The 16,364-nt window shown below is 35.2% G+C and overlaps 1 protein-coding gene across 7 annotated transcripts in view; it reads right to left on the bottom strand.

The window, feature by feature from the left end:
• The window catches only part of NOL4 (nucleolar protein 4), a 456,396-nt gene that overhangs the window by 301,416 nt on the left and 138,616 nt on the right, over positions 1–16,364 (bottom strand). For 6 of the 7 annotated variants that reach the window (XM_021096221.1, XM_021096222.1, XM_021096224.1 and 3 more), the window contains 3 exons: positions 15,558–15,669; positions 14,513–14,625; positions 9,057–9,189 (listed from right to left, as the gene is read on the bottom strand). In XM_021096221.1, coding sequence (XP_020951880.1) covers positions 9,057–9,189; positions 14,513–14,625; positions 15,558–15,669 — 358 coding nt within the window. Of the gene's footprint in view, positions 1–9,056; positions 9,190–14,512; positions 14,626–15,557; positions 15,670–16,231; positions 16,254–16,364 lie in introns of those variants that run through there. The other variant, XM_021096227.1, reaches the window with a different exon arrangement.

Raw genomic sequence — 16,364 nt, forward strand, 5'->3', positions numbered from 1 at the left:
GCTTTAATATCAAAACTATTCTATTCAGCTAAATTAGATGCAATTTTAGTCAAAAAGATATTTTTGACTAAAATTGTATTCAAGTACACACAGAGCAGTTAGAATGGATTGTGTGTTTCTTAAATTAAATCCAATGTGTGCAATATACAGATAGATCAGACTGTAAAAACACATTAGACTAGTAGAAGGTTATTTTCAAAGTCATGAAGAATGCAGTATGTAGCAATTTTCATAAGTAGGAAAACAGTGTTAACTGAAACTCAGAGACTTGCACAGTCCTTACTCAGAAGGTATTACTGACCAAAAGCAGCATTTGAGCATGAACTACAACCACATGACACAATTCCATTGCTATCGTGATACTCCAAAACTGCCAGGTAGAAATGCAAGGAGTGTCCTTAAAAGCAGAGTCTGGAACACTGGTGTCACACTTTTTCCCACATGATAATCTTAGTCATCCCATCTGAGGTGGATCTCATAAATCTGTATTTTTTTAATTAAATACATTTATGTTTTAAATACATATATTTTGATTTCATATTCTTCATGATCTATTTTATTCTAAATCTTGAGCTATTAGGTTGAATCGTTACGGTAATTTCATATGGTTTAACCTAATATGTCATGTTGATGTTGGGACATTAGAATGCAAAATGTTTACCTATTACTTGGAGATAACACATGCTTGGTTCCAGATCACCACAAAAAAAAATGAATATCGTAACAAAGCAAGTCACATAAATTTTTGGTTTCCCAGTGCATGTAAAATTTATGTTTAAAGTATACGGCAGTCAAGTGTGCAAAAGAATTATGTCAAAATTATGTACACACCTTAATCAAAAGAATACTTTATTGCTAAAAATGCTGTCATCTGGGCCTTCAGTGAGTCAATCTTTTTGCCATATTAATATTCTGATCACCAATCCTTTGCATCAAAGATCACTAATTGAAGATCACCATAACAAATATGATAATAGTGAATAGGTTTGAAATATTATGAATTTGTAAAAAATTCAATATTTGCAAAGCACAATAAAATGAGAGCAATGAAATGATGTATGCTTCTATTTAATTCCCTATAATATATTTATAGCTTACATTTTTACTAAACAGTTATATAACTGTTAGCAATGAAGACCTAAAAATTCTTTACAGTTTATTATAATTAATAGTTATAAGATTGTATGTGTATAAATATATATATATGTAAGATTGTATATAAATCTATTTTATATATACTATAAACCGTAGTCTATTATTTCTACGCAGATTAGCCACTAAAATCCAATTCATTGTTTCTTGCTTATCAAAAATGGCCTGACCAATTTAAGCATATCAAACAATTCTAGAATACAAATATTATAGAGAAAGGAGGAGTTTTTCAAATTCAGGCAAATGAACTACTCATCTCTTAAGTTCTATTAAAATGATCAAATATAACTCTGAATGAAAAAGTTACCTTGAATATACTACTTAAAAGTCCATCATGAGTAGAAACTGAAGTAAATGTTGATGAATGCTTTAAGAGATTCTTGACTCATAAGTCTCTCTCCCTCTTTTGTTGTTTCTAGACATTACCCCAACACTTTGTTTGGCATATAGGACGCTGCTAATTTTCATTGTATAAGTAAGTTGTTGTCCGATACATGAATGAAGTACCAAATACTGCAAAAATGTACGTTAAAAAAATCGACATTACTCCATTGAATCAAGAGACAATCAAGGGATGCTGAACACACTTCCCACAAGCAGTATATTATGATGTCACAATTAAAATCACACAAAATGAGGACCAAAAGGAAATGTATGCTTTTCTCTCCACTACAGTCTCTTACTTTTGCAATCCCTTAGCTGGTTAAGCTAATGTGCAAAGAGTTGAAGGGTGTGCTTCAACTTTCCTTTGTACTTCTATAATCTTAAAAAAAAAAAAAAAAAAAAAAAAAAGGAGTCTGGGGTTAATAGATGCAAACTATTGCATTTGGAGTAGATAAGCAATGAGATCCTGCTGTAGAGCACAGGGAACTGTATCTAGTCACTTATGATGGAACATGATGGAGGATAATGTGAGAAAAAGGGATGTGTATATATGCAAGACTGGGTTATTTTGCTGTACAGCAGAAATTGACAGAACGCTATAAACCAACTACAATGGAAAAAATAAAAATCGTTTAAAAAAGGCAAAAGAGAAAATACAATTGTTGTTACTTAAAAGTAGAGAATTCTTTGCTAATAATGATCTAATACTTTTGAGTTTAATAAAGCATAGATATTCCCTTAAAATATTAATAGTATACAATATAGCAATAACTCAGAAAAGCAATTAAAAGTGTTTTTAGAAAAGTAATTTTCTACCAGAAGTTGAATATTTATTTTACACTGAATCTTTAAGTCTCTAAATCTAACACTTTGGCCAGACATCTTTTAATAAATAACCCAAGACAACAACAGTAAATAAATCAGCTGTTCTTAGAATGTACAAATTCAGAATAAATAACTAAGAAAAAAAGAATACTATTTTGAGCTAATCCATGTTCCCACAAATTTCTGGGATCAGGGATTAGAAGACAGAAGCCTTAAGTGACAGCATTTCTGCTTATAACCTATGAAATGGATGGCAGAAGAGAACACTTATAAACTGATAAACATCAAGCATCGTTCCACTTTTTGATCCAAGATTGCTTTTTGGAATTCCACAGACCACAATCACTGCGTAGCAAAACCTCTTTCACAATAAGTACTCCCACCTCCATTTTTTTGGCTGCTCCTGCAGCATGCAGAAATTCCCAGAGACCTAATATGCACCACAGCACTGACAACAGCCACAGCAGTGACAATGCTAGAGCCTTAACCCACTGAGCCACCTTATTATCCACCATAGCTTCAAGGGCCTCATGTTTTTATGAGTAATTCAAAAGACCATACAATATTTAAATGATTTTAACCTAAAGACATTATAGTAATATTGCAAAAAAGGTTTTAAATAGCTTAATGTATTTTACAATGGGTTAAAGTGGTCAAAAGATACAAACTCCCAGTTCCAAAAAGTTCTAGAGGAGTTCTCATCGTGGCGCAGCGGTTAACAAATCCGACTAGGAACCATGAGGTTGAAGGTTCGATCCCTGGTCTTGTCAGTGGGTTAAGGATCCGGCGTTGCCGTGAGCTGTGGTGTGGGTTGCAGACTCGGCTTGGATTCCGCGTTGCTGTGGCTCTGGCGTAGGCCAGTGGGAACAGCTCCGATTGGACCCCTAGCCTGGGAACCTCCATATGCAGCAGGAGCAGCCCTAGAAAAAGCAAAAAAAAAGACCAAAAAAAAAAAAAAGTTCTAGAGATGTAATATACAGCATGGTGACTATAGTTAATAGTACTGTACTGTATATTTGAAAGATGCTTAGAGTGTAGATTTGAATGTTCTCATCACACACAAAAAAAATTGTAACTATATGTGGTGATGGATATTACCTAGATTTATTCTCAGGATAATTTTGCAATGCCATATACATATATTGTTACGTTGTTCATCTGAAACTAATATGTTACATGTAAATTATTTCTCAATTTTTTTAATGAGGGTAAAATACTTCCTATGTAAAGATTCAAAGTTTCTGTATATTTTTAAAATTTAATATTTTCATTTAGTTAGGGGAGCATTATAAACATGAAATAAACAAAAGCAGCGGAATAGCACATCAGTCTTGACACATTCTTCTTTATCATATTCCTCATTCTGGTTTGCGTCTTCTCCATCTTTACCTAATTATCTAGCCTGGTGGCAAGACATTTTCCTTTTTCTCCTCCCTTTCCTCCATATGCACAATATTGTTATATCTCCAAAATGATCTGATTTTATATTCTTTCTTTCCCTTGGTAATGAACAGATTTAAAATCTTTCATAACCATAATGAGATGAAAACAGAAAAACTTTTTTTCTATTTTGTATAAATATATGTCCAATAACACATTGTTATACTTACCTGTGGTGTAATTATTGGGAAGAATTCCTTTAAAAAAATCACAATATGCTATTTAAACTTCCTTACAATAATATCTTAAAGTAATTGCTTAGTGTTAAAGAAAACAGAACATTTAAATTTAACTTTTAAAATTTTATATTGTTCATAATTTATGAATATTAAACTGGAATTTAGTTTCAAATGTTAAAATATAAATTTCTCTTATAATTTCTCCAAAGACTTCAGATACATCTAATCCAAGGCTGCAGAGAAAGGAATTTAACTGCCAAACCAAAATAGAACAATGTTCTAAAGCTACACTGTCCAATAAGTAGTCACCAGCTACATGTAGCTAGTAAAATATAAATTAACATTAATTAAAATTAAGTCAAATAAAATTGAAATTAGTCTCTCCTTTTCACTATCATATTTCAAGTACTCAAGAGCCACAATGACTAGTGACTATTGGATTGGACAGTGCAAATATACAACATTTCCAGAATCTCAGAAAGTCGATTAAGCAGGGTTTCCTAGACTTTCCTCCAATTTCCACTTCTAAGTTCTCCCCATTAGCCTCTTAATCTTCATTTTACTGGATTTACCAAAATGGTTCTTCTCTGCCTACACCAGTTGTTCTTAATTTGGGGAGATTTTGTGTCCTACAGGATATTTGCAATGTTTGAAGACATTTTTGATTGTCATGGTTGGGGGTAGGTAATACTGGGCTATAGTGGATGGAGGCCAGAGATGTTAAACATTCTACTATGCACAGGATATGCTGTCACAGCAAAGACACATGTGTCAGTATTGCCCAGTTTGAGATACCCTGGACTAGACTACTCTAGATTGAAGCAGCATTAGGGTGGCCCACCTGCAACAGGACTTAGTACATCATAAGTCCTTACCTACTGACTACTCCTAAAGATTAATGCACATCAACCACAAGAAAGCAAGACACTCCCAGATCCAAGGTAAATCTAGTACTCAGAGTCCCCACTGATTTGAGAAAGACACAAACTAAAAGTAACTAGCATAAATTCTTAATTCTATAGTGGCAGGACTTTTCCTACATTAGTTAAAGGAACTACAGCCAAAAGTAAATTGTATTAGGTATACTTTTATTACTTTAGACTGTGTCTTAATTGAAGGTATAGGGACTATGTCTTTTTTGCTGACCATTATATATACATCTCTTAGCAAACAAGATAACCTAAAAGAAAAGTAATACTCAATGAGAAAAGCAAGATACAGATTAGTAAGTTATATAAATCTATTTTTATAACACAAGGACAAAATATTCTGAATGTGTACATTGTGTGTGTGTATGTGTGAGTACAGAGAAAAATATGGGTTACCTATGACAGTGCTACTGTCAGGGTAAAGGAGAAAAGTAAAACAAAAAAAAATGTAAAAGTGATGTAACAAATCATGATTAAGGTGAAAAGTTATATTTTAATCATTTAAATAATGGAGCATTTAAGAACTATGTCAAACGGAGCAACAGAGAGGAAGAACCAAAGCATAAGAAGGTCCATTAATTAATAAGGTATTTGTATTATAGAAGAGAAATAGCTGATAAATAAGAACACTAATATTTCATACAGTGATGAGTCACCTGAAGAATGTAAAAATTTAGGTAATAGAGATGGAAGGAGTCATGAGATCAAGAAAGCTATCAGGGCTCAGAGAGGTAAATATGGGACTCATAAGGGCACAGCATTGAAAGCCATGTGCTTTGATGTGATCATCTGGAGAAAAGGAGAGAGTTAAGAGTGGCACCCCAGCACACTCCATCATCTATAGAATAAGACCCAGAAAAGGAGCCCCAGACAGGTTCACCAGGAAGCAAACAGTGTGTTGTCCTTTGATGTGAGTAATGAGGGAGAAGAGGAATAAGGTCTCACCAGTGAATTAGGCAACTTGAAGACTGTTGGTTTCATATCCACAAGAGCAAGTGTAGTGAAGCGGTGAAGATGAAAGCCTACCTGCAGTGGGCCAGAAAAGTAGAAGAGGAGGTAGAGAGGATGAGGCAGGTCTGTCAATGAGTTTTGTTTGAAAGCCTGTTGTGTGGGTGGGGCGTAGAAAGGGGGCAATGAATGCAGAGGGCACCACGAGAACCAAAAAGACCTCCTAAAGGGGATATTTATCATATCATGTTTGTATGGCAATTCAGTGAAAAACCTATGCTGTAGGAAAAAGAAGGGGTAATTGCAAGACGAAACTCAAGAAGTATGAAAGAAAGGCATTTAACATGTAAGAGAAGGCTTTGGCTTAGGTTGGAGAAAGAACAACTAGATTATGTCCTTATCATGAAGCATCCATCAATACATGATGAGAAAATTCCTTTCTCCTAAGAAGAAGTAATATTTGACATTATGTCACTGCATTTCATTAAAATCAATACTTGGAGTTCCCGTCATGGCGCAGTGGTTAGCGAATCCGACTAGGAACCATGAGGCTGCGGGTTCGATCCCTGGCCTTGCTCAGTGGGTTGACGATCCGGCGTTGCCGTGAGCTGGGTTCGATCTCTGGCCTTGCTCAGTGGGTTGACGATCCGGCGTTGCTGTGAGCTGTGGTGTAGGTCGCAGACGCGGCTCGGATCCAGCATTGCTGTGGCTCTGGCATAGGCTGGTGGCTACAGCTCCGGTTGGACCCCTACCCTGGGAACCTCCATATGCCGCGGGAGCGGCCCTAGAAAAGGCAAAAAGACAAAAAAAAAAAGAAAAAAAAATCAATAGAGATTTTTATCATGCCAGCTGTCCCCTAGTCAAAGATTGACAATAGGCGACATTATTTTTTATTTATTTTTTGTCTTTTTGCCTTTCCTAGGGCCGCTCCCGCAGCATATGGAGGTTCCAGGCTGGGGGTATAATCAGAGCGGTAGCCGCCAGCCTACACCAGAGCCACAGCAACGTGGGATCCGAGCTGCGTCTGTGACCTACACCACAGCTCACGGGCAACGCCGAATCCTTAACCCACTGCTGGAGGCCAGGGATCAAACCCGCAACCTCATGGTTACTAGTCAGATTCGTTAACCACTGCACCACAATGTGAACTCCTACAACAGACAACTTTAATCAAGAAAACAAAGAATCTGCATCATGAGAGACATCCTTTTGTTATGGTCCCCCAAATTGAGGACTAAAAAAGCAATGGTATAAACAGGCAAAATACACAAATAAATATTAACAGAATGATATATATACACACATATTGTTTGTTTTTTTTGTTTTTTGTTTTTTGTTTTTTTTGTCTTTTTGCCTTTTTTTTTCGAGGGCTGCTCCCGCGGCATATGGAGATTCCCAGGCTAGGGTTGAATCAGAGCTGTAGCCACTGGCCTACGCCAGAGCCACAGCAACACAGGATCCGAGCCGCATCTGCAACCTACATCGCAGCTCACGGCAACGTGGGATCCTTAACCAACTGAGCAAGGCCAGGGAACGAACAGGCAACCTCATGGTTCCTAGTCGGATTCGTTAACCACTGCGCCACAATGGGAACTCCACATATTGGTTATTATAGTGTCCTGGTGCTACACATTTTCCATTAAAAATCAAAATATGAAAATCTACTAATATTTTAGAAGAAAAAAAAAGGAATTTATTATCTATATCAGAAAAACTATAATCTTAGAAATTTCCCAAATAAATGTCATCTCTATTGCAATAGCTATTCTACAATATAGCAGGTAAAATGTGATTTTAAAACCACTGATGACTAATATGCCTCTCCTTCCTTTTAACTCATGCCAATAAGGACAGCAACATCTTTTAAACTCATCTGAAGTGGGGACAAAACCCCCCTCACCTTTTAAAAACTTTTTGTATGCGTAAAACCAAGGATTTCTCATTTGATGGATGACATTAACAGAACACTAACAGTAGCCAGAAATGCAATAATATTTGCAAATAGTTTTTAAAAGCAAGTGTCAGGGAGAGCATAGAAAGATTTAATTAAAAAAAAATTTTTTTTGCTATCAACAGCTGTAGGCACAAAAATACACAGTCAAAAAAGTTCATATAGGGAGTTCCCTTCATGGCACAGCAGTAACAAACCAGACTAGGATCTATGAGGATGTGGGTTCAATCCCTGGCCTCACTCAGTGGGTTAAGGATCCCGCTTTGCCATGAGCTGTGGTGTAGGTCACAGACATGGCTCGGATCTGGCATTGCTGTGGCTGTGGTGTAGGCCAGCAGATGCAGCTAGCTCTGATTTGACCCCTAGCCTGTGAACTTCCATATGCTGCAGATGCGGCCCTAAAAAGCAAAAAACAAACAAAAAAAAAAGTTCATGTAAACTTGTTAATTACAGGAATAATAAACTAATTTTTAATAAAACTGGCCAATTTCCTTCCACTTGTAAACCTGAATTTTGAACCATAATTACACAAGGAACATACATTTACTTGCATACATAATTTTATAATTACAAAGACAAAAATCTACAAAGATAGTTTTCAAAGATCTCTGAATATATTAGACCTAAAGCATTAATTACCACGTCTATTCCCCCCTACATATCCAGTTATCTTGACCTTGCCTGTTCCCTTTTCATTGGACCCAAGTTTTAAAAGATCACAATCTTTCTTTCATTTACAGCTTAATAAAGTAGCTCAAAAATCCTAGCAAAAATCTTCTCGCCTGGCCAAATCACTCTGTTAAAACTGTCCTTTTATACTATTTTTTGGCTATAACTTTGTCTTGTAGTAAAATTAAAACATCCAAATTAATCTTTTGATGATTTTTAAACTCTTAATATACAGTCAAGAGAATAATGGCCCAAGAAACCAAAGCTAGAAAATATCACAGAAACCCAAACAACATTGATAGAACTCATTTTAAGTTCAGGGAACAAAACATGAGCAAGCTTGGCTTTCATAATTAGTATTTGCAGTTTTAAACAAAGTACTTGAATCTAAAAATAATGAGGTGGCTAACATAACCAGAATACACCAATAAAAACCCCCACAAAAAAAACAAAAAAGAAAAATCCCCATAGAAACGGATAAAACATTAGCACAAGAGGTTGTTGTTCTAATAAATTCCGACCCAAGTTTTTATTGTTGTTTTGTTTTGTTTATTTGTTTGCTCAATTTGAAAGGCTTACCATCTTGCTGACTGTGAAGAGCCTGGGGACTTTGCATCCTTTCCTCAAGATTGGAGCTAAGATCAGAGTTCACAGCTGACATCCGTGTTGAATCACTCATATCAAATTCATCACTTTCTATTGAACTTTCATCCTGAAAATGGTTTCAAAATATTATCAAGTATCATAAAACATAGTATATTCAGATAACGACCATTTTATCTAAAAGGTCCCTTAGAGTTTAGCCAGTAAGTAAGATTTTACAGAACTCAGTCAAATATGTTACACATTAATAGATTCTGGAAATAACAACAGCATGAATTTTCCCTTTAAGAAGTTTCAAGACTTGTGAAGATTCAATATATCTGTAAATAGGCAGATGTAAAAGGTAAAATAATGTACTTAGGAAGGATGTAGTTTGGGAATTATCTGAAGAGTTAAAAAAATGGATTTTTTAAAATTAGTAAAAAAACTTCCTAAAAGAGTCAATTACAAAGCCTAGTATCAAAAGAAATGTTTTGACTTTTAAAATAAATGACTTAATAAAATTTTATAAGCAAAAATCTTACAGTGCAATAAAAAAATCTTAACTAAAAGTGTTTCTTTGGTAAAAAGAGTACAATCTAATAGATGAATTTACACTGCTACATCAAAAGTCCACATTTATTGAAGAACAAGTTAAATTTAGCACATCCTTTCTTTCCTTAGAATGGAATATAAACTGTATTGCAACCACAAAATGTTTTAGGTAAAAGTGTGCAAGATCCATTTTCTAAAAGCTGGTTGAGCAAATGGCTAAATTACCAAAAGGCAAGTTTGCCAAATGGTCAATTTATCAAAATCTGTCAAATACTAACTTAAACCAAATCTATGATAGGTTGCTATAATCATTTCCTTAAAGCAAACTCCTTTTGGACAACTGATTTTAAGGCAAATGCTGTGCTTAAGTAATGCAAATGTTTAATTGAAACCACCAGGTTTAACTTTAATTTATAAATATTTGATCTAAGAGTTTAACATTAATGTAATGACCAGCAATAGCAGTAGCAATAGTGCTGTTACTTATATTGCAGTCACTGTTTTTTTTTGTTTGTTTGTTTTTTAGGGTCGAACCTGTGGCATATGGAAGTTCCCAGGCTAGAAGTCGAATTGGAACTATAGCTGCTGGCCACAGCCATAGCCACAGCAATGCCACAGGATCCAAACTGTGCCTGAGACCTACACCACAGCTTATGGGAACACCAGATCCCCAGCCCACTGATTGAAGCCAGGGATAGAACCCATATCCTCATGGATAGTACTCGGGTTCATAACCCACTGAACCACAACAGGAACTCCCAGCAGGCACTGTTATTTTTATTTGTCCGCTCACCTCATCTCCATCACAACCAATGAGTTAGATAACAAGATTTACTCAGTTTTACAAACTGAGAAACTGAAGGACAGAGGAGTTAATTTATCATACTATTCTACACCAAAACTGGGATTCGTCATGATGTCATTCAGCCTCAAGAAAATAACTTCACTGAATAGGAAGGATCATCTTGACTTCATAAATGGCATCTAGGTATCAGCAAAGCTGCTTACAGTGCAATAAAAAAAATCTTAACTAAGATTGTTCTAGCAGACTCACAGTTGGTCTTCTTTCTGATCCCTAGGCGACGCCCAGGTGACATGGGTGCTCCTCCCTTAGCAAAAGTCTGATCATGTCTGGGAGTACTGAGAGGCACTAGCTCTTCATTAATTCAGCAAAGAAATGCCACCCTGTGAGGCCTCTGGGCAATCAGCTGCTCAGACTTCTCCCTACAGCTTGCCCTCTCCCTCGGTACCTTATGTTTTCTCTAATTCTAAATTCTAAGAAAACCCAAAACATCTGAAATAAATACGTATGTTTAAAAGGGAAAAACATAACAGAATTCAGTGTGCACATCCATGTTTAAAAAGTACCATAAACATATACATACATATATATGCACCCAATAGTTAGATGATACAGATATTCACTAAATACACTAAATACAGTGTCTGTAATATCAGAGTCTGGAGCCAGACTGCCTGGACTCAGATTTATGCTCCGCCGTCTATCAGATGTGTTACCTTAGGCAAGTTACCTAACATTTCTGTGCCTCAGTTTCCTCACCTATGAAGCAGGAATAATAGGAGTTCCCATTGTGGCACAGTGGAAATGAATTTGACTAGGAACCATGCGGTGGCGGGTTTGATCCCTGGCCTTGTTCAGTGGGTTAAGGATCCAGCATTGCCGCGAGCCTTGGTATAGATTGCAGATGCGGCTGAGATCCAGCGTTGCTGTGCCTCTGGCGTAGGCCGGCAGCTACAGTTCCGATTTGACCCCGTAGCCTGGGAACCTCCATATGCCACAAGTGCGGCCCTAAAAAGACAAAAACACACACACACACCAAAAAACAGGAATAATAATAGTATCAGTCTCATAGGGCTATGTAAGGATTGAAGGGCTATAATATATGTAAAGTAGTTAAAACAATGTCATATATATAATAAGCACAAAACTGTTTGATATTGTTATATAGAATGTGTAACAAATACTGCTGTACATAAGATTCATATTTATTATATTACTTTAATACATACAAAACTAAATTTAAATATAATGGTAAAAGATGATCAATATGAGTTTGTAAAGTAGCTGTGGATACTATATGAATAGTCTTTATAAAAGCACATATTATATACACTACAAATAGCTAACTAGATGTAATCTAGTAAAATACTGTTTCCATGGTATGTGCATATGTGTGTGTGTCTGCACACACAACCATCTGAGATATACTGTATATGTGTGTGTGCATGTGTCTATGTGTAAAAAGTATGTGTGTGAGGCCATGTGTGTATGTTTAAAGAAAACTAGACACACAGAGTGAGGCTGCAGACTCTGTTCTATAGAATGGTTTATGTAAACTATGCATTATGGCTCATCAATGTACCTAGTGTGACTAAAGAACTGAAATTTTAATTTTAATGAATTTTCATTAAATTAAAATATCCCTGTATGGCTGGTAGGTACCATGTTGGACAATGCAGATTCAAGAGTTCCTCATTGTTGGATATTTTCAGTCATCACCATTAGCAATATAATAAACATCCTAATACATAAATTGTTTTGTACATCAAATTCCTTAGTATAATTCTCTAGTCAAAGCATTAAATAACTTTCTAAAGTTTTAAAATAATTATTGCCAAACCATCCCTCAGAAAGTTTATTATGGCTTAAACGCTCATCAACAGTTTATAAGAAGGTCAACTGATCTTACTTTGGATACAGTATTTTTAATTAAGGGATTCCCCATTCCTGGCCTTCTTAATTTCTCTTAATAGCATTTAGTACTGTCTTATATAAATACTTTCATTATTTACTTCCTTTATTGTCTATTCCCCTACCACCGCTAGAAGAGAAACTAAATGAAGGCAAGAATTCTGTCAATTTATTCAGCGTTTATCTCCATTATCTTCAAGGTTGGTGATTACATAGAAGGTACTCAATAAATACTGGTTGAAGGAATTGAAGAAACACCTATTAAAATTTAAATATAACATCACAAAGGAGTAACTCATTTGATCTCCATTTTAACAGGAGTTATCTTAACCATTTTCCGATCTTTCAATATACACAATTTCTAAAATTTTGTAAATAATCCCACTCATTTATCTGAATAGTTTCAAGACAGTGTATGCCCAATCGAGCATTTCTGAAAGGTAAGGATAAGAGTTATTTTCCTAGTTATTTATAATTTAAAGGATCTATTTCTCTTGTGTGAAACACTTTATGATTTTTCTAGAAGCCAGAAGGACTTAGCATATGTGGACTCCATTGTTGGCACAAAATTGATCTTACTTTTCGGCCTAGAAATAAACATATCAATAACAAATGAGTTTTCTACAAATAATTTGACAGCTCTAACTAGTTTATGAGGTTTTTTTTTTTTAAAGCTTTTCAACTATGTGATGAATCATGGGGATAATATTTTCATTCTCAGGGATGAATAAAACAGTAATATTTTCTTAATTGTCTTTCCTGTCTTTGAATGATTTTATTACTAGTTATTTAATCATTTATATGTAATATGGAATCTGATGCTGCCACTGCACTAATACAGATATTCTTACAGAGTGTACTTTTAATAAAGTCTTGAGATAGAACAATTTTGTGAATATTTTGAGATTAAACCTGCTCACATCAAGAGGAAAAACAAAAAACTTGATCTGAGTTTTATGAATAAAGTTAAAATAATTTATTTTAAAAGAATTTAATAATACCTCACCAAATAATTCTATGTTTAAAAATAAATATTTAATCACATTTCCTGTACAGAGAAATTTCAAGAAGGAGAGATTTATTAGCCTGAAAAACTATTCCTAATATAGATACTCTTAATGTGTATATTGACTAATGCTTCTAACTAGTTAACAAGGATTTACTAACCTCCTATTGTTATTAAGTATTTCGGGGGAATAGACATTGGGTACATATGTGATTTAGTCCCTGTCCTGAGGTACTGCAACTAAACTAATGTGAGTTAATTACTAGCCTAGAGAAGAATATTTAACAAATATGCCTTTAGTATCTAATATGTGTTGACAAGCACATTGCTAGAATCTTACTATACAAGTTAAATAGAATAATTTGAAACATCAAAACACCTCTAATTAAGAATCATCACTACAAATCATAGAAAATGGAGAGAAATGGACAAAAAAATACATAGGAAAATGGTTAACTGAAAAATAGCTTTAAAATATACACAACATTTGGGAGTTCCCGTCGTGGCGCAGTGGTTAACGAATCCGACTAGGAACCATGAGGTTGCGGGTTCGGTCCCTGCCCTTGCTCAGTGGGTTAACGACCCGGCGTTGCCGTGAGCTGTGGTGTAGGTTGCAGACGCGGCTCGGATCCCGCGTTGCTGTGGCTCTGGCGTAGGCCGGTGGCTACAGCTCCGATTCAACCCCTAGCCTGGGAACCTCCATATGCCGCGGGAGCGGCCCAAGAAATAGCAACAACAACAACAACCAAAAAACAAAAGACAAAAAAAAAAAAAAAAAAAAGGGAAATGATTATACCTGAAAATAGCTATTAAATTGACTTTCTGATTTCCAGGTAAAATAGCCTGGTACTAAAATTTCCCTGGCCATATTTTAATTTGGAATATTTTCCTCTAAACTTTCTAGCCCTTTACCAAGGCTGGCTCGATGGTGGGCTATTAAGGAAAATGAGTCTCTCAGGAATGAACAAATTTCCACACAACACTAAGACAGATGTGGCAAGACAGGGAATCTCTGATGAGGACTGGGAGTTTCTGCCTGTTTCTGTGTGGTCCTAGTGACACTCCTTTCATTCAAAAAATAAATTATTATCTTCAAAATGCCATGATGCTTAATACAATAGCCACGGTTATCAAACTTCATTCTGACTTGTGATACGAATGTAGATATTTGCATTTTACCTCATCTTGCTGTGAGTTTAGCAGCTGAAGTTTCATGTGCTTCATATAGGCCATGGTAATTGGCATGTTGTAGTCAATCATGCTGGTCACCAAAGTGGGAGGTTTTCCATTATCTGTAATAAAACAGTTTTAATGGGTAATGAAAGTGATAATGCATCCTACCTGTAATTTCAGAATGATCAAATTTGTTCAATTTGAAATAAGATTCTAGATGCCAAGTGTTTATGAAATTGGAAGGATTAGAGATGGACCCCGGGGAGGGAGGGGAGGAATATCTGGTAAGATTCTACAAAGGTGTTTTGGGACAAATTAGCACTACAGATGAATTCACTACTTCCAACTATAGGGGAATTTTGTGATATCCTGGATAACAATGTGTAAAGCTAATATAGTGATTAAACAAAAGTATTGGTGCTTTTGTATTTTTTTTCCTTTGCTACACACTTACTTTCTATATGTACTATTTGAGTGCAAAAGGAAATTTGTTCCTTTTATTTTTAATTTTGCTGGTCTACTCATTCTCCTACACATGGGATTGGGCTAGCCTAAATGTATCTTTCAGATTCATTTAATCTCAGGGAGAAACTCCACAGATCAAAAAAAAAAAAAAATAGCTGAAATGATTTTTAATGAAAGCTAAAGCCAAATTAAAACCTTGATGTAAAAATTTTCAGTGAAAGAATTTCATTACTCTTCATTACTTTTAGCAGTAAGGAATTGGGAGATTTAAAAGGACACAGATGGAACATCAATTTCCTTGCTGAATATATATAAAATATCATGAAATACATACAATAAATGAAAATTAAAACATTATTATAGGAAAAAAGTTATTTGTCATGGTCAAAATGATCTTTCTTCTGAGAGAGGACACTGAGTTACCCTGTAAGAGGATCTTCACTGTTCACCGACTCCTACTTGAATAAATGAGATGATCAGACTTGTTGAACTGTTTCGGTCCACCACATTTTTCTAAAAATGTGGAATATAAATTGCCATTATGAATAAAATTACTTTAAGTCTCACTATTTGACACTGCAGCTACCTTTATGATCTGTTCCATCTGGGTTTAAATGCATTCTTTTCTGGCACTCTGAGCAGCTCATTAGAAATCGTGTCACCGCTTCTCTTGGAAGGAAGGCATAGCTCTCTGAAATCTGAAATGATTCACAAAATAGAGGTGTTATTATATAAGCTGACTGGGCATGAGTCAACAGAAATGACCACTGTATTTTCCAATAGGACGCATTATTCCATAATGGCAGGAAGCACGATGAAAGCATGCACTGCATTTCATGCATCATTTCAAGAAATATCTATCCAACTTGATTGCATGTTTCTTAATAATAGCTAATAATGCGATGTGGAGGGAAAAATAAAATCAACCACATCTGGATGGATATCTGCTTATATTTCTGCATTTCTTTTAGGAAAAATAATCACAGTATACAGGTACTCTAGTGAATTTTCCTGGTTAAAATTTGCCAATATTGTTTCCGCAATTAAACTCATTGCTACGCCATCCAATTTTTATCTGATTTTACATATATTTTTAAAAATTTAGCCCCAATGAGAAACCATCAACTTTGGATTTTGCATTAATAAGCATTTCTTCATTACTGCTTTTTAAAGTATTTAAGAAAAAATAAAAAAGAATCCGAACAGAACTCATGTATCTATTTACTGCAGTGAATCATTCCTCCACAGAAAATGACACACCTGGAATGTATTTTGGCCACCTAGTTCATTTGCTATGTTATGTCAGTTTCTCATAATTTATGTCCACAGTAGTTCATATTGATTGTCAGAGCAAGTTTTCCCACTGCCTTCTACAGAACTTCTATTTTCAGAA

Source organism: Sus scrofa, chromosome 6 (genome assembly GCF_000003025.6).
Source record: "Sus scrofa isolate TJ Tabasco breed Duroc chromosome 6, Sscrofa11.1, whole genome shotgun sequence".
Classification (NCBI taxonomy): domain Eukaryota; kingdom Metazoa; phylum Chordata; class Mammalia; order Artiodactyla; family Suidae; genus Sus; species Sus scrofa.